This window comes from Mobula hypostoma, chromosome 13, assembly GCF_963921235.1.
Source record: "Mobula hypostoma chromosome 13, sMobHyp1.1, whole genome shotgun sequence".
Taxonomy (NCBI): Eukaryota; Metazoa; Chordata; class Chondrichthyes; order Myliobatiformes; family Myliobatidae; genus Mobula; species Mobula hypostoma.
The window spans coordinates 64,218,503-64,237,904 of record NC_086109.1 but is presented as its reverse complement, the minus strand read 5'-3'; the positions used below and the strand labels follow the sequence as shown (position 1 = coordinate 64,237,904).

Here is a 19,402-nt window from a genome sequence, read left to right as displayed (position 1 = left end):
AAGACCATGGGGGAAGTGAAGGTGTGTGGAGTTTTGGCGTATGTGGATGACTGCCTAGAGCTTGGATTCGCCTGGGGGGACTATGAAGCAAGGTGAGTGGCTGAGCCTGGGCGACAGAAGCGAAGTGTCGAATGTGGAGGAGTTTGTGGCCGGAGGAGTTTGGTGCAATGTGAGGAAAATGACCCGACATACCAGTTGAACTTCCTGGTGTTGGAACAGACAGTGGTGGACCTGGGGATGGAAACCCAGGTCGTCAATCTGAATGAGACATGGGAGAGAGGGGATTGCACCGCTGAACTGAGTGCTTAGAAATGCCGGCCAGAGACTGAGTGCCGCGCTGGTGGGACGACTGTTGCAGACTTGGAATTCACGCTCGTCAAAGTGGAGAAGGAGCAATGGAATTCCAAGCCGACACTGCGGTCATGTACTGATGAATTAATCCAGCGAGAAGAAACAATGACCCATCTTCGAAGGGATCAGCAGAAACTCAAGACGTCGATTCAGAAAAGATTGGAAGACTCACAAGTTGGGGAAGATCAAGGAAGTGTTTTGACTAAGGCCAACAGAAAACCGAGAGCCCAGGGAGGGGAGTTTGAATACACTCCCGAGGAGGTGAAGAAATGGAGGACAGATCTTGGAAAAAGGAGGTGGACACTTGAAAGGAACCTGAAGATGACTATCGCGAGTTTAAATGAAGTGGAAAAACTGAAAGTTGACCTGGAAGACGTCTTCAGGAAGAAACAACCGGAGGCTGAACATCCTTTAACTGCTGCTTTTCAGGTCAGGGTGGAAGAAGCTGGTGGGGTAACTGCGTCCCAGATTGAGATGGCCAGGAACCCTGAGTCAGAACTGCTGAGGCTGTGGTGAGAGTTGAAGGAGTCCCCGAAGAAGCTGACGTCTCGACTGCAGGAAGCTGAAGGGGTAGCCCCGGCTAAATGTTTCGGTTTGGAGAAACTCAAACAGCAGCTACCGATCGAGGGAATGAGGAAGGATACGGACTCGAAGGATGATGTGCTGTACATGGGGTACATGCTGCCTTTTGCTAACTTCCCCGTGATTGAGGAAGAGACCTTTGGCCCTTCTCCCACTGAGTCAGGTGTAGTGGGGAGGGCTAGCTGTGGGCAGTCTGAGTTGCGGCAGGATTGGGAAGGAGGAGGGGCTGGGCCCCGGACATGGGACAGGGGGCTCCGAGCTGTAGTGGTGGCCTGAGTGAGAGAGGAGATGGCAGGCAGGCGCGAGGTATCCCTAGTAGTGTCTGAGCCTTTTGGGTTTAGGTGAGGGGGTACGGAGGTCTTGGAAGGTTAAGAAGCTCCCAGATAGGTTGGCCTATGTAGCGCCCGTGGGACAGGCGTAGAGTCCACTGTTTGGGGAGCACTGTCACTGTGTATCTGTGTATGTGTGTGTTGTGTGTCTGTAGGACTGGTTGGCGAGTTATTTAGAAGTCATGAGGGCATGACTTTTATTTGATGGGGGGAGAGTGTACGGGGTCTTTTTTTTTTGTATGTTAAATTTAAAATGGCTTCTTTGTTATGTTCTAATCGGGAATGCTTCTTTGTTATGTTAAACACTGAGAAAGCTTTGCGCTAGCAGCTTGTTGTGGGTTAAGGCAGCGGTCCCCAACCACCGGGCCGCAAAGCATAGGCTACCAGGCTGTGAGGAAACAATATGATTTGTCGATATGAGTCAGCTGCACCTTTCCTCATTCCCTGTCACGCCCACTGTTGAGCCATTACACATGCGAGGTCATGACCCGTGCGTCACCCCTGTCAGCGCAGGAAGGAGATCAACTTCTCGAGCTTGCAAATGATGGCGGGCTGAAAAGTATACTTGACATAACATCTCTGCCCACATTCCGGATCAAAGTCAAGTCTAAATATCCTGAGATAGCCACGAAAGCACTGAAAATGTTGCTTCCAACCTATTTCTGCGAAGCGGAGTTTTTTGCAATGAATGCAACGAAAACTAAATTGCGGAATAGACTGGACATAAGGAACCCCCTTCGAGTATCGCTGTTTCCCATCACCCCTCGATGGCACTGTCTTGTTTCAGGGAAACAAGCCCAGGGCTCCCACTGGTTCAGCGATATTGGTGTGTTGCAATGATTTTATATGTTCATATGGGGAAAATATGTGCTGTGTGTTTAATGTCCAAACGTTACTTAAAATGTTATGATGCTATCGACTTACTTATGTAACCATATAACAATTGCAGCACGGAAACAGGCGATCTCGGCCCTTCTAGTCCGTGCCGAACGCTACTCTCACCAAGTCCCATCGACCTGCACTCAGCCCATAACACTCCATTCCTTTCCTGTCCATATACCTACCCAATTTTTCTTTAAATGATAATATTGAACCTGCCTCTACCACTTCTACCGGAAGTTCGTTCAACACTTACTTCAAGCTCCACTCATAATTGACTTATCACTGTATTCATGCGAGGAAAATATGCGTTGTGTGTTTAATATTAAATTCGTTAGATAAACCCTTTTAGAAACGAAACGGAGTGTATTAGCCACTTATCACCTATATTCCGGTCGTGATTAACACTCCTGCTCCCCCCCCCCCCCCCGCCGAACAGAATCACCAAAACAATTTGCAGGGAAAATAATCGGGAGGCGCACGCATGCGCACTGATGCCCGCGCAAGTCTTCATGGTCATTGTAGTCTTTCTTCGGGTAAACACAACGCATTTGACTGCTACTGTTGTCCGTTGGAAACCCTACCGCCCCCCCACCCCCCTCCAGGTCGGCCGGTCCGCAAGAGTATTGTCAATATTAAACCGGTCCGCAGTGCAAAAAAGGTTGGGGACCCCTGGGTTAAGGGGTGATAAGAGGATGTTACGAACCAATTGGGATAGTTGTTATGACTTTGGTGTATCTGGAAGATTTGTATGCACGAGGTTTTGAGGTAGAAGGCGGGAGAGCGAGACAGAGGATGGACCAGGTGCTGTGATGTCCGCTAACGGGGTCGGACCCCGAGGAGGGCGTTCGGCGAGGAGATGGACTCGTGTGGAGCGTCTGGTCGAGCACCGTTGTTGGTCCCAGGCAGCCGGTCGAGGTGGTCCGAGGGGTTGCAGGGTGAAGAAGAAGGTTCTTGAGCTCCAACTGTTTTGTGCACGAAGAGATTGAACTTTGATAAGTGTGGCACTTTTTATTTTCCTTTTATATTTTATTCTCTCTTAATTATATAGTTCCAGTAATATCTATAAACTGTAAATCATTTAATCGTATCTGGTGTATTGTCTGTTATTTGGGTGGGGTGGGGTACATCACACAGCATCCACACAAACTAATTACCCAGTTTGGTGGGGCCGAGGCTGTTTCCCTAGACAACAGCGAGCCGAGCGACCCTGAGGGTGGCCAGGGGGGCTACAAATATTTTATCTAAATAATAGAGAAAATGAAAACTGTGTTAATAGATTTTTGACAACCATGACCTAAAAGATGGAAACCAAATTAAATGGTAACGGATTTTCTAAACTGTAGGTCATCACACATTATTGTACTCATGCTTAAAATGGAGAGTGTAATAATACTGGGCCCTAGAGTGAATGAAGTAAATTTAAATAGCATATATCTTCAAAAACAAAGAATTATTGGAGCTGTGCAATGTTATAATAATTTAGAAGTGTTTGCATCTTTTCAGAAAGTACATGTGAAGAAAATTCTTACTGAGATAATAAACTTTTTTAAAGCTACTTCTCATTGTTGCATTAAAGGACAAATGGAAAGAAAGCCCGTATCTAGTTCCTGGCCCAAGAAGGATCATTACTAGCCATCAGTAACTGAGGTACACATTAGTAGAGTGCATGGGTGAAGTCAGCTAGATTCCTGTTTCCAGCCACTGTCCTTTGAGCATTGTTAATGGCTGTGCTTTCATGATGCTTGGTATAGACTGGATTCACATGATTGAATATCTAACCCATAACTTACACCCTCATTATTGTTAAGAATTAAACACAGCAGTTGAGGGCTCCAAGACCCTTGGAGAGGAGAGAGAGGAATGAGGAGAGGCAAAAACAGCAGCTGAACTATCACATGGAAATAATCCATCTTAGAGAGCAGAGCCGCTGGCTGGCAGGATAAATGCATTTTTTTAAATCTTGCTATTCCTTCACAAATTCGGTACTGCTAAACAGAAGCAGATGTATGGTGACATATGTCCCTCCGGCACTGCCCTGAATTCTCTGTGCAGAAAAGGGTTTTGTTTTGTAGCGAATCTTGACGTTAGTTTCTCTGCCATCTGTGTTCTCTAAATTAGACATCTCACTAGTTTAGATCCCTAAACCAGGTGCGAGGACTTGCCTGTGCTGGTACAGTAATTATGATTATTGACTGCTGCGTGAATGCCGGGTCATGGTATTTGCAACATAAATCCTAAGTGGCATTCCACCTCAGTGGCTTGAAGGCTAAAATTAATTTTTAAAGAAATGAAAATCTCGTCATAGCCATCTCTTAGCTTTATGTTCTATAGAAGTAATTCCTGAGATTTCCTGTCAGTGGTTGTATTTTTTTCTTAGGCTACCTCTGTCAAAGGATTTGCTGAACAAAGCAGCTTATATTTAACTTCACAAAACCCAGCTAATGTGGTGTTTACCCCGCTCGCCTTCCACAAAGTCAAAATTTTTAAAAAGTTTGACAGACTTCAGAACTTCAAGCCGCCTCTGGCATATATAATGAATCTGTGTTAGGAATCTCTACTTTGATATTACCAAGTGAGTTTGGCAGAGAGTTGTGGCTTTGTCAATAAAAATAAGCAAGTTAGTGGATAACCTGATTGCTACTTAGAAATTAATTGAAAATGTGCAGATTAAAAGGAATCATTTGGCTGCACTGCTCCGTGTCAGTGCTTCTGTACACTTATGATCCTCTCATTTGACTTCATTTGTCCATGTCCATCAAGTCCTTTCTCCTTCACTTAAAAGGATTTTCCTTAAATGCATCTGTACTAAATATTTTCATTGCCTGAAAAGAATTCTTCATTTTGAGTTGTTTCTAATTTACTGACAACCTCTATATTGCATATGGCCCCAAGTTTTAGACTTCCCTTGTGTAAACAGTTTCTCTGTGTTTACCTTAATATATAAGGAAGTTTAAAGTAAGCAGCAATGGATTATTTTCATTGGTCAATCAAATGGTAATAAGTACAAGTACTATTCTTTCCAGCACAGAAGTAGCCAGATGCTTATACACTGTTGTCTCCATGCAGACAGAACAGAGATGGAGTTTCCTTTGGCCTCGCCTTTCACCCCTGCAGTCTCCACATCCAGCACATCATCCTTTGTCATCTTCACCAGTGGCAATAGGATTTGAACACCAGCCACATCTTCCCCTCCCCTCCCCACTTTTTTTTTCAGTTTTCCACATGGGTTACCCTCTCTCACAGACACCCTGGTTCACTTATTGTTATTCATCCATTTCCTCTCTAACCCTACCATTCCTCCCCGCATATGTAAGTGGTGCAACACTTGTCCCTACACCTTTTTCCTGACTACCGTCCAGGGGTCCAAACAGCCTTTCCAGGGAAGGCAAAGATTCAAATGTACCTCCTCCAACCTCATCTATTGCACTCAGTGCTGTTGCTGAGACTGCCTCTATATCAGCAAGATCAAGCAGGGATGAGACAATAGTTTTGCAGAACACCTGTACTCTGCACTGGCCATCTGTAGCTCCCAATTGCATGGCATTTCACCTTCCCGTTCCCACGCCAGCTTAAGTGTCCTGACCTCATCCATTGTTGGAGTGAGACCAAACAGAATCTAGAACAATACCGCCAAATATTCTGCCTGGTAGTCTACAGCGCAATGGTATGAGCATTGAGTTTTCCAATTTCAATCTGTGCTCCTTTCTCTCTCCTCCTGATCCACCCAGATTTTCCCCACCACCCAATTTCATTTGCTTCCCCCCATCTGGTTCTATCTGCCTCTCACTCATATACTTGACATGCTGGGTCTCCTATCCCCTCCTCCATCTGCCTCCATCTCCTCCATGTCCCTCACTTATCTAGTTCTGCGTATCACCTTCCTTCTTTATCAGATTCCAGCACCTGCAACCGCTCTGCCATCACATCATCTCTAGTCTCCCCCTCCTCCCACCTAGCTCTATCTAACCCCCATTTTTGCACTCTCCTATCAGTCTGTACCAGTTCCTGTCTAACAAGTACGTCCCCTCTCCCATCTGGTTCCATCTGCCCATCATTCTCCACCTCGGCTGGTTCCACCTACCAGCTATTTGCCCCAGCCTTACCTGTCCTTCTCATCTCCTTAGACTGGGTCTCACCCTTCTACTCCCTCAGTCCTGATGCAGGATCTCAATCCGGAACATTTGACTATTCATCTATCTTCACAACTCCTCCAGTAATTTGTTTCTTTTTGCCCCAAATTACAGCATCTGCAGTCCTTTGTGTCTCGCCCTGGAGAAATAAAATATATTTCAAACTGAGGTTTCTGTGCAACAGGTTGTTTTAAAAAGAAGATAATTTCCCATTGCCTTTCGCAGTGATAAGAGTTCCTAGGGCATTCACAGGTTACTACAGATTGGATGAGTTGAAAGTATTCTTCAGTGTTTTTGCAGCTACAGAGCAGCAATTATTCTTTCTATTATCCTGACAAGGTTTATGGGTGTTGGAATAGCTTCATAATGTAAGTGGTTCAGTCTCACAAGGTGGCAGCTGTAACCTCTGATCTGTTTTTGGAATCGCAGTGATTAAGTGCTCAGTTCTGAAAATATTCTTACTCGTGGTCATCCTAGGGATGTTGCTAATGATTGAGCTTCTAAATGAAATGAAATATCTTTATTGTCATTGCATAGTACAATTTGTCATGCACCAATACTGTGAAAATGAGTTTGCAACTCTCGTACTCAATGCTCTAAAACAACAAATAAAATAAATAAACAATAAATAAAATCAAGTAATCAGACAGTACAAGCAATGTCCAGCAGTACAAAAGCGCAACTCAAATGCATGACAGCCATAAAACCAGTATTAAAATAGCAATAAACAAATTTATGGATGATGCTTGATCAATTGGTTCAGAGCAATTATAGCTCTGGGGGATAAAGCTATTTTTCCAGTCTGGAAGTGCGGGCGTAGAAAATCTTATAACATCTGCCAGATGGAAGAAGTTCAAACAGATGATTGCATGGGTGTGTATTGTCCTTACAGACGCTTGTAGCTTTCCTTAGGCAGCATAAGCTATAGTGAAGAGGGAGTAGAGTATGGGACTCAATACACCTTGTGGTGTACCAGTGTTCCGGATAGTAGTGGAGGACAAGCTGAGGGCCCAGTCTCACTGCCTGTGAATGTCAGAAGGAATAGGTTTGATATTTGCTGAGTACTAACTCAATGTGGTGGTCATTCGTTCTTTAGCCTTTCAGGTTCATTTAGTGGCACAGGCTTGCTGCACAATCTCTTACTATATACAGTAAATGTCCATTTGGCCACATCTGGAAAATGCATTCAATTCTGGTTGCTCTGTTATGGGAAGGTTACGGAGGCTATGAGGAGGGGGCAGAAGAAGTTTACCAGAATGCTACCTGGAATAGAGGGCATGTACTGTTCAAGGGTGGACAAACTGGAATTATTTTCTATGGAGCAGAGGAGGCGGATGGAAAATCTAATAGAAGTTTATAAACGGATGAGAGACATAGATAGGGCAGTCAGTTGGTTTCTTTTTCCAAGGGTCGAAATGTCTAATGTTAGAGGGAGAGGCATTTAAAGGGAGAGGAGGAAAGTTCAAAGAAAATGTACAAGGCAGTTTTCTACACAGAGCGTGGTGGGTGCCTGGAATGCACTACCAGGGGTGCTGGTAGAGGCAGGTATGATCAAAGCATTTAAAAGGCTTCCATTAATATGCAGAGAATGGAGGAATATGGACCAGGTGCAGGCAAAAGGCATTAGATGTCAATAGCTTAATTTTTTCAGCACAATATTGTGGGTTGAAGGGCTTATTCCTGTGCTGTACAGTTCTATGTTCTATTCAAGCACGGGCTATGTCTGTTTGTGCCTGAAGCTAATGCTGAGGTATTATCATGTCAGTCTAAAGCTATAAATTGCACTGTGATATGTCCAGAGAGACAAATCATTCTGAAAATCAAAAATAACTACAGATGTTGGAAATTTGAAAATAAAAACAGAAAATGCTGGGAAATGCACAGGAGGTCAGGTGATATCTATAGAAATGAAAACAGTTAACATTTCTGGTCAATGACACTACATTCAGACATGAGAACATCTCTTCTTGGCCCTGCCTTCTGCTTGCTCCCACTCCTTTTTACCCCACATCTCTTTTTCATCCTTTTATTTCTGTGAGCCACCAAGCAAGGGATAAGGCAGTGTGAGGAGGCAGAATGAGATGCTTTGGAGATTGCTGTCTGGCTTTCCCCTTCAGTAGCCTAGGCAATGAAATCTGATCTTATCAACCTTGAAGTCAGTCTCACTAGGCTCCTTATCCATGCACCTATCCATGATGCCTTCTCTCTCAAGGAGAAGAAGCTAAATTTCTTGCTTGAACAGAGAGTGTCCATGACATCTTCATACCAGAAAACTTTAACAAGTGGCACATATCTACTGCAACTCCTAGATTGGCCTAGGGACAAAGAGCTTCAAGTGACGGCTGTCTTTTGCTCCACAGGCAGAGCAGCCCAGGCACAGATGATATACACAAACACAAGAAAGTCTACAAATGCTAGAAATCCAAAGCAATACACACAAAAACACTGGAGGAATTCAGATGATACTTTCACTCAAAATTTATTCTCATGATTCTTTCAGGAATGAATCTGAAGCATCCCAGCCCTGATACAGTGCTTTTCTCTAAACAGCAGAGTCATCAAACTGAGCCTGAAATTGATAGTTAACCCAAAGGTACCAAAATGATGGCTCATGCAAGAACTACAGAATTTCAAGTGCAACCAGTCTTAATTTAAAACTTACATGTGTACTTTGAGGATGGTACCATGACATAGTTAGTGCACCTACAGCCCCACAACTGCACTGATTAAATTCAGTCCTGACCTCCACTGCTATCTTTGTGGAGTTTATCCACTCTCCTTCTGACCACATGATTCTTCTCTGAATTTTTAGGGGTTTCTCCCACATTCCAAAACCCTGCAAGTTATTTGGCTAATTGGCCACTGTAGATTGCCTCTAGTGTGTAGGAGATTGATGGAGTCTGGAAGGAGTTGATGGAATGTGGGGAGAATAAAATGAGTTAGAGTAGAATTGGTTTAACAATGTCTGTTTGATAGCTCATGCTCATTTTGCTGAAGGGCCTGTTCCCATGATGTATCTCACTGACTCTGAAATGTTTACACTATACCAGTTCTGCCCTACAATATATCCCAGTGGTGAAAAATTGTTCATCCTAAATCAATACTAGTTAGGTTTTAATGTTTCAGAATGCATACAAAACTTTTTTGTAATTCTGAGTAGTTATATACATTGCAACTATGGCCATGCACTGTTTATATGTTGTGAAGTTATTGGAGAAGGAATTTTCATCTCCAATTTTACTCCTGACTGTGATTGTAAACAAAGCTGGAAACATTCAGTTCCCCACATTTAACTGTTCATTCTCCCTATCACATAACACCAGTTATGTCCTGTTTCAGTTCAACTTCTTTGTAACGATTGCTGTCTTTTTATTTGATCCAGGTAATTGCAAGTGATCCATACTGGGTTCCCACAACAGAGGAAGAGTACCTGCACTTTGGAGAGAAGGCTGATACTATAAACCAAGCACAGAGATACATGAATACTGTGCGCAAGCGGAAGGGTCTGTATGTGGAAGAGAAGATCGTTGAGCATGCTGAAAAGCAAAGAACCCTCAGTAAAAACAAATAATATCTCCAAAATATAAACTGCACTAAGAATACTTATTAATCTGCGAAGAATGGTAAGCTTGCAGATGAAATGTAAAATTTGTGCAAATGAAACCTGGCATATTTGTATTCATATTTTAATATGAATACCTTCAAATTCAAATCATGCCTTTACTGCTCCAATTCCTTGTGATTATTGAGTACAAAGAGTCATCAGATGAAGGTGCAGTCAAACTAAAACATGTTGAGATTACATGTAATGTACTTGATATACTTTTTGAAAGAAAGTGTGCCACATTTACTTGAAACTGTGGTTAATGAACTCAGGCATTTATATGGCATCCTGTGCAGTTTGTAGATGTTGGCATTTGACATTCATTTGCTCTGTTTTGAAGTACTCCAAACTAACCCAAGAGTTTCAGGCAGCACAGCTGGGTCCTTTAATCATCCTTAATCCTGATTCAATCGATCTAGATTGAAATTTCAAGAATGTGATGCTTATGACTCTCCTGTTGAACTAATCTCACCAGGTTCAAATTAAAACCAATTAACCACCTATTGAAATAATTTTATGAAATAAAATTGAAACCAGTGGTTGTACTGCAGTGTAGTAAGACTTTATATAGGAAGCATCTGCAAAAGTCCGATTTTGTGGGTGCTAGCTTATTACTGGGTATAGCTGTATATTGCTCAGATTGCTGCAGCAGAGCCAGTTACTTCCAAAAATATTTTAACTCCTTTAAAGTACAACGTGGACTCCACCTTTTGCAAGTATTGCCATCTCATTGATATGTTACTTATTAAAAGATTTTGGATGTATAAAGTTGAAAGTAATCATGAAAAAAATAGGTTATTCTATATATGCAGCACAGTGCGTTCATTTCCAGTTGCGGATTTAAATAACTGCATATTCTGTCATAGCCTGAAGCATATAGTGGAGAAAAGGATTCACTTTTTATGAGGTTTCAGTTTGGTCTAGGGTTGCATTTCTTTCGTTTTACAGCACGTGGTATTCACATAGTTTATTGCTGGTAGTTCTGTTTCTTTGGATAATTCAAATTGTTTTCACACAAGCAATGAATACAAAATGGTCTTATATTGTTCCAGAACAGCATTGGTAACTTAATTTAAGAGTAGACTGTGAATGCACTTGTATGTCAATCCATATATAAACAATAACTGGTCAATAACTTGTGAGGCATAAAACTATTTTTGTTTTCTGCATTGTAAAATATGATTAAAGAATGATTCTATAATGTTAAATTTGCTTCAGTTAACTTTTTTGTATCAGGAAGTTCTGCATGAATTCTTCAGGAGTCATGTTATGGGAGATTTCAACAGGTGGTTGGTGTGGATCCCAAGAAAGAATTTGTAGAATACCTATGAGGTGGCTTTTAGAGCATCTTGTTGTTGATCCCACGAGGGGAAAGAGTATTCTGGATTGGATGTTGTGTAATGAACTGGATTTGATAAGGAATCTTAAAGTAAAGGAACGCTAAGGAGGCAGTGACCATAATATGATAGACTTTACCCTGCAATTTGAGAGAGAGTAGTATTACAGTGGAGTAAAGGCTCGAAGGGCCAGAAGGTCCTACTCCATACTGTGTCACTAAATAAAAATAAAATAAAATTTTCCTTGCTGATGATGGCACATAAGCTGATCGATTCTACCCTGTGACCTCTACTACCAAAAGGGCCAGAGAAGCAGCTACTTCAAGTTCTCCTCAGGCCTCAGGCTATCTTGCTTCGGGCAAATTTTGCTCCCACCTTCTCCCCACCAACCCCTCAGTGTAGCTAAGTCGGAATTTTGGAAACCAATACCAATAGCTGTGTGAGAACATCAATGGACAGCAGCATTCAGGAAGGTGGTCATTACCACCATTTCAGGAGCAAACAGAAAATAGACCATGCTGCCTTTCAAACCTGCTCTGCTAATCAATTTGATCATGATTTTGGTGAGAAGACAGTAACTGTGGTGCCCTATATAATTGCAGCAAGGCCTCCTCACCTATGAAGTGCAACATTTTGGCCACTAAGTCCAATGTATTGATTACACTGGACAACTAATTTTATCGGAAGTGTTGCGTCTTCAGAACTTTTTTTTTTCTGTTTATGATAGATCTACTAATATAATTTCACTCTACTTGCAGTTCGTAGAAATTTGGAGAAACAAGAAATTAACTTTTATTGAATGCAAGGCGTTTAATTTTATAACTGTGCTGACACTTTGCAATAATTCAACTAAGCTAAAAAGGTTTTGTTGATGGTTTTCATTTGTACTCTGAGGTTTCTTACATAAGTGACCAGGATTAATCATCCAGCATTGGTGGATTTTAGTTGCCCTGATACTGTTTTTCCATGACTGCAATGTCCTGGTGAACCCTTTCACTGTGCTCGTCACTGACAGTGCCAAGATTTGCAGGGAAGAAGTCTAAATGGGAATTTGGAAAATGAATCTTTAGTGACATTCTTTACTTTATGGTTTTGTGTGTTTGAAGCATGTTGTTAAGCAGCTGCACGTAGTTTGGTGCTCTGTAGTTGCCAAGAAAATTTTCAGCAACATCCTTGAAAGCCTTCCATGCAATTTTCTCCAGTCGCACAAGAATTCTTGAATTGCCTATCAATAATTTGTGGACCAGCAAAAATGCCTTCCTTAATCTTGGCATCAGTTATTCTGGGAAACATCTGTGTCAAATATCAAAATCCTCCAGGGAAATTTATAGCCTTTCTAAAACCTGACCTGTCATGCAGCATCTACCCTGTCTAAGTATGCCCATGCATACCTGGACAGGATAGAAAACTTCTCAGCTTACATTGTGGGGAACATTTTAATTGAATTATGAATTGAAATAACAAATGTAGGTCATTTCAAAAACAGGTGCGTGATAGGGAAATTTCATGGTGATTTTCATAGTTACACCCAAAAGTACTCAGGAAGTGAAATCTTCTAAACTGTCTGCTGCTGTTGCATGTTTCTTTAACATGTGAAAAGGATGCTCAAATCCTTTTGAATCTCTACATTAAGAACTCATCTCACCTTTTCAAATATTCTGCTTTTCCATTCTCCATCCAAACAAATCACCTTATCTTCTATTTGTCACCACTTTGCCCATTCAGTTAAGTTGTATGTATCAATTTACATTAATACAGATATAACTGAGATGGTAATGACTGCTTCAATGGCAATTCTTTGTACTGTTAATTGATTGGGCTCAAGCACTGACAATGTAGAAGTTCATTGTGGACAGCCCTTCCCAGGTTACAAATGCCTGACCTATGTATAGTCTGTACATACAAGCAAGCATTTGGGAGACTGGCAGAGTGGGCTTGTCCACGACTGTGTGACTGCAAGGATCCTCTGCTGTGCAGCAACTCAGTCTGTGGTGGTATCATTGTGTCATGCAGAGAAATCTGAACAGTTGAGCTGGTTAACTACACGTGGCCTTGTTTGGTGTCTTTTACTTTGAGTGTAAATCCAGTTGGCAACATTTCTGACTTGTGAATGGTTTGTAACCTAAACAGTTCTAGGGAAAGGAATCCTGTCATAACCTGGAGGAGATCTCTATCACCATTCTGAAAATAACTTGCTTATTCCTAATCACTAATTCCTGTCTGTTCTTCCGCTAATACATGTTGATATGTTATCCCAAATTCCCTGCCAATATTGCTTGACATTCTATTGTGTGGCCTTGCATTTAGTACTTTAAAATCCAAATATATTATAACATCTATTCTTTCCCTATGCATACATTTTCAAAGTTCAATAGATTTATCAAGCAAACATATCTTTTCAATTTTCTTAGGCGGTCTCCAGGTTGACTGACTTTCACTCCAGTTTCAAGGTGGCTAATGAAGCCAAGTGATGGAATAGCCAACTTCCCCTTTCACGAGACAGAAGACAGCCAAGGAGTGGTCATATGGGTGGTTCATGAGATGGTGTACTCCTTCTACTTTTGATGCAGGACTCTTTGTGTTCCTTTTACAAGGACTCAAGGTTCTCAATACTTATTTACTTTGTATGGTCTTGGGCCAAAGATTCTCATGAATCAATGGGATTGTTTCATTTCCTCAAGGAAGCTTTGATCAGATCCTTGAATTTTGTCCTCCATCCATTTGATAATGTCTTCACATGGCAGAGTTTAGAAGTAGGCTGGATATCTGAGTGATGTGGCCTGCCCAAGGCAGTTGACTGAGTGCAACTCAAGCCTCACTTCTGAGGATGTTGGTCTGAATTGTGTTCTCAATAAAATCATGTTATTGATGTTTAATAAATGCTAACCTTGTAATTTCCATAACCAGTTAATGTTTTAAATAAACCTGAAAATTGGATGTTAAAATTAAAAAAACTTTCAAAAGGTTTTATCAGAACCAGCCTATCTTTGTTGCAGAAAATAAGTTCTAAAAACAAGTTGACAGGATGTACTGAAGCTCAAGACCATACTTACAGGATAACACATACAAAATGCTGGAGGAACTCTGCAGGTTAGGTAGCATCTGTGGAGAGAAATAAACAGTTGATGTTTCAGGCAAGACCCTTCATCTGGGCATACAGGATATTGTCTCCATAAACATAGATTTTGGTAGATTCCATGGTGGATTGCACTCCCATGTGCCTCGTTCCAAACCACCTCCTGACTAAATTCATCTAACCTTATGACCAGCTCCCTCCAAACCTTCTTATTTACCATTTATTGTGCTTCCCCAAAAATGTCTCATTGCTTTTCAGCTCAGCTACTCCATGCTTAAGAAAAGTTCACATTCTAACAAGACTCTGGGTAAAAATTTTCAGAAGATTTTTTTAAGAATGTTTAAAATGTTACCTCCCTTTTGTAAGCATCAGTCTTACAATGTTCCTGCAGCAGATTTGGTGAACTATCACAGTGGTTCCCAACCTCCGGGCCGCAAAGCATGTGCTACTGGGCTGCGAGGAAACGATATGACTCGACTGCACCTTTCCTCATTCCCTGTCACGAACTTGAACGCATGCGAGGTCATTACCCACGCAAGGACATCAGTCGGTCATTAACCTACAACTACTCGATGAGTAAAAAAACAAACATCTCTTGAGAGTTTCTTTGGAAGAGATGGTAGGGGACATAAAAGGCCTAACGATGATAACACAGAGACAGCTGAGGTGGAGACTGCAAAAAGAAAGCTTCCTTCAACAGAAAATATGACGAGTCGTACATAAAATATGGCTTTATTGCGACCGGTGACTCACACACTCCAAGTTCTCTGTGTGTGATATGTGGAGACAAGCTGTCTAATCAGGCAATGAAGCCCTCAAATCTGCTTCGGCACCTTGATTCCAAGCACCCTGCATTAAAGGCAAACCCGTTGAGTTTTTTGAGCGGAAAAAACTTGAGCAAGTGAGACAAAAGCAAGTGCTAAGAGCCATCACCTCCAGAATGCTGCTGCTCAGAGAGCGTCGTACTTAGTGGCTAGCCTTATTGCTCAGGCTAAGAAGCGTTTCACTGTTGGTGAAGAATTGATTCTGCCTGCTGCCAAGGACATGTGCTGTGAACTGTTGGGAGAAGCTGCAGCTAACAAGATGGCACAGGTTTCTCTTTCAGCTACCACAGTTTCAAGGGGAATCGATGACATAGCAGAGGACATCGAAGCATAGCTGTTGGAACGGCTTAACGAGTCTGGTTTCACTACCCGAGTCAAAGAGGTTGCTCCTGAATGCCAGTCTACACACTGTGTCACACACAGGGAGATGCTGACTAGCCAAAAAATGTCACCTGATCTTAACAGCGTATTGAGTGACGTTGTTGAAGTTATCAGTCACAAAGCAAAAGCCCTTAACTCATGTCTGTTTGAGCAGCTTTGCGAGGAAATGGATGCAGAGCACAAACGCCTTCTCTTACACACTGAAGTCAGGTGGCTATCAAGGGGAAGAGCCCTGGCCAGGGGTTTTGAGTTAAGAGAGCCACTACAGAGATTTCTGTCACTGTCAGCACACTTCAGTGAAGAGGAGTGGATAGCAAAACTCGCTTATCTGTGTGATATCTTCAACCTGCTCAATGAACTCAATTTGTCACTTCAGGGGAGAATGACAATTGTCTTCAAGTTGGCAGATAAAGTATCTGCTTTCAAAGCCAAACTGGATCTGTGGGGATGGCGAGTGGACAGGGGCATATTTGACATGTTCCCAACATTAGCTGGGAATTTGAGAGAGACTGAGGCTCACAGCTGGTGCGCGAACACCTATCTTCGCTGTTGACGGAATTCGAGCGTTACTTCCCAACCACAAATGGCCCAAGATATGCAAAGGAATGGGTCTGTGACCCATTTGTGAATGTCCCCGGTGAATCATCCATGTCAGCGCGGGAAGAAGATCAACTCCTCGAGCTTGCAAATGACGGTGGGCTGAGAAGTATGTTTGACATAACATCTCTGCTGGCATTCTGGATCAAAGTCAAGGCTGAATATCCTGAGATAGCCATGAAAGCACGCTGAAAACATTGCTTCCATTTCCAACATCATATCTCTGTAAAGCGAAGTTTTCTGCAATGAATGCAATGAAAACTAAATTGCGGAACAGACTGGACAGAAGGAACCCCCTTATGACTTATAGTTGACTTATCAGTATATTCATGTAAGGAAAATATGCTCTATGTGTTTAATATTAAATTCGTTAGATAAACCCTTTTAGAAACAAAATTGAGTGTATTAGCCACAGATAAGTGACTTATAGTTGACTATCACCTATATTCCGGTCGTGGTTAACCCCCTCCCCTTCCAGTTGACCAGTCCGCAAGAATATTGTCAATAAAAGGTTGGGGACCCCTGAACTATCAGCTGAATGCTGAACTGGTATTTTCTGGCAATTAAGTATATTGTGACAATTTGAACTTGCCAGAACTTGATTTTATCTTGTGATATCACAAATCAGGCTGTGCCCTTATTTGTAATTATATTAATTTAATATATAAAGAGAAGAAAATGCTATTTATTGAATGGAAGGTTAATTTAATATCAGAAAATGTATACGGTATACAACTTGAAATTCGTACTCTTCACAGACATCCATGAAACAAGAAACCCCATAGAATGATAGAACCCCAAAGCCCCCTCTCCCCCCACTCACGCCAGCAGAAGCACTGACCATCCCACCCCACCAAGCAAGCAACGGCAGAAGTCTTTCAAAGAGACTTGATCCAGAGTCCATATCCAGAGGAAGAGTTAGTAAGAGATTTGAAAGTGGGAGGGGGAGGAGGAGATCCAAAATGATAGGAGAAGACAGGAGGGGGAGGGATGGAGCCAAGAGCTGGACAGGTGATTGGCAAAGGGGGTATGAGAGGATAATGGGACAGGAGGTCCGGGGAGAAAGACAGGGGTGGGGGGAACCAGAGGATGGGCAAGGGGTATAGTCAGAGGGACAGAGGGAGAAAAAGGAGAATGAGAGAAAGAATGTGTGTATAAAAATAAATAACGGATGGGGTACGAGGGGGAGGTGGGGCATTAGCGGAAGTTAGAGAAGTTGATGTTCATGCCATCAGGTTGGAGGCTACCCAGACAGAGTATAAGGTGTTGTTCCTCCAACCTGAGTGTGGCTTCATCTTTACAGTAGAGGAGGCAGTGGATAGACATGTCAGAATGGGAATGGGATGTGGAATCAAAATATGTGGCCACTGGGAGATCCTGCTTTCAGAATTAAAATGTGTGGCCACTCGGAGATCCTGTTTTCGGAATTGAAATGTGTGGCCACTGGGAGATCCTGCTTTCTACAGTAGAGGAGGCTGTGGATATACACGGCCTCCTCTACTGTACATCCCATTCCCATTCTGACATGTCTATCCACGGCCTCCTCTCTTCCTTCAGTTAGTCCTGACGAAGGGTCTCGGCCTGAAACGTCGACTGTACCTCCTCCTAGAGATGCTGCCTGGCCTGTTGTGTTCACCAGCAACTTTGATGTGTGTTGCTTGAATTTCCAGCATCTGCAGAATTCCTGTTGTTTGCGTCCATATCCAGAGTCAGCTTCTCATTTTCATTAGATTGCATGTTCTACTTATGTCTACAAGATCCCAAATTTACACGCACTCCACAGCACAAAGATTGCAGATTTATTTTATTAGTCATTAAAATTATTCTTGCTATGTGCATTTTCACTTCCAACACAAAATCCTTTGGGTGTTAAAGTACAACTCAATTTAAATTATACCTTTTTAAGTGTAGATTAACTGTGGATGACAGACAGCCAATCTAAGCCTAAAGGTAGATGTAGGCTAATATCCTCTGGAACTAGCTATTTAAATATATTAAACACTACTCAAGAGCAATTATATTTAAAGAGATAGGGGACCCCAACATGGAGCTCAAAGTCAGACCTTTGATGTTCATCTCCTTATCCATTGGCCTAGGTACAGAACCGGAAAATCCATATTAATGCAATACTGTAAGCCTTGGGATCTCAGCAACATATTTTATGGTGCACAGGTCTGAGATTGTAGTGCTGGAGCTGGAATGAAGGGCTTTAGTTACAAGAAGAGATTGGATAGGCTGGGTCTATTCTCACTGGAGAATAGGAGACTGAGGTGTGGCCTTACAGAGGTTTATAAATTCATGACTTGCATAGATGAGGTGAATGGTCACAGAGCCAGTGTTAGGGGATCTAAAAATAGAGGAAATAGGTTTAAGGTGAGAAGGGAAATATTTAAAGAAAATCTGAAGAGCAAATCTTCAAGGTAAGGACATATTCGGCACAGCTTTATGGGCCGAAGGGCCTGTATTGTGCTGTAGGTTTTCTATGTTTCTATCTTTCACACAGAGAGTGGTTGGTATATAGGATGAGCTGCTAGAGTAACAGGTACAATCACAGTGTTTAAAAAGCATGTGTCAGGTACATGGATAAGAAAAGAATAACGGGATATGGGCCAGATGCGAAACAGTAGGATTAACATAGACAGGCATCTTGGCTGGTGTGGACTAGTTGGGCCGATGGCTGTGTATCTGTGCTGTATCACTCTCTGATTCTCTATAACAGTACCGCTCACATAGAGCAAGAAGAAAATTGGGGAGGGTGATTGGATTCTGGGGTAGTGGGTATGGAAGAAGGTTGGTCAAAAACAAAATCAACAGTGTGACGGAAGGGAAGACCTGCAAGGTGAATTATATATCAAGCCAGAATTAAAAAAGGTAGAGAGTGTTCACTGGATTATAGCCATTATAAGATCAATATAAGAATATAAGTCTTATAAGATTATAAATCTTGTAAGATCAATAGTCGAGACTGGGAGAGGAAGCAAGTATTCCTCACTTTACAAACATTCAGTTTATGATTTTTGTCCAATAATATCATAGATTAAGTGGGATAGGTATCTTTTCACCTCAGTGAACAGTGTGGTATGCTCCAGGCTTGGGTGCATACTGTAACAAACTGCCCATAATGTGTTTCACCAATCTTTTGGATTCAAGGAATTTTGCTTAAGTGAACATTTAGAAAGAATGCATACTTTTTGTAAGTCAAAGAACAAAGGTACTTAAAGTTGAGGCCCTCCACTGGTCGGAGTCGACAATAGATGTTACATCCCAGCTATGTATTTGATACGCAACCAGGGCAGTACAATATGGAGA

At 42.1% G+C, this 19,402-nt stretch overlaps 1 protein-coding gene across 3 annotated transcripts in view; it reads left to right on the top strand.

Annotated features, from left to right (window-relative positions):
• Window positions 1-14,130, top strand: part of efl1 (elongation factor like GTPase 1) — a 319,698-nt gene extending 305,568 nt beyond the window's left edge. For 2 of the 3 annotated variants that reach the window (XM_063065850.1, XM_063065852.1), the window contains exon 20: window positions 9,657-14,129. In XM_063065850.1, the coding sequence (XP_062921920.1) occupies window positions 9,657-9,845 (189 nt within the window). In that variant the 3' untranslated portion in view covers window positions 9,846-14,129. Of the gene's footprint in view, window positions 1-9,656 lie in introns of all 3 variants that reach the window. The other variant, XM_063065853.1, reaches the window with a different exon arrangement.
• The last annotated feature ends 5,272 nt before the right edge of the window (window positions 14,131-19,402 follow it).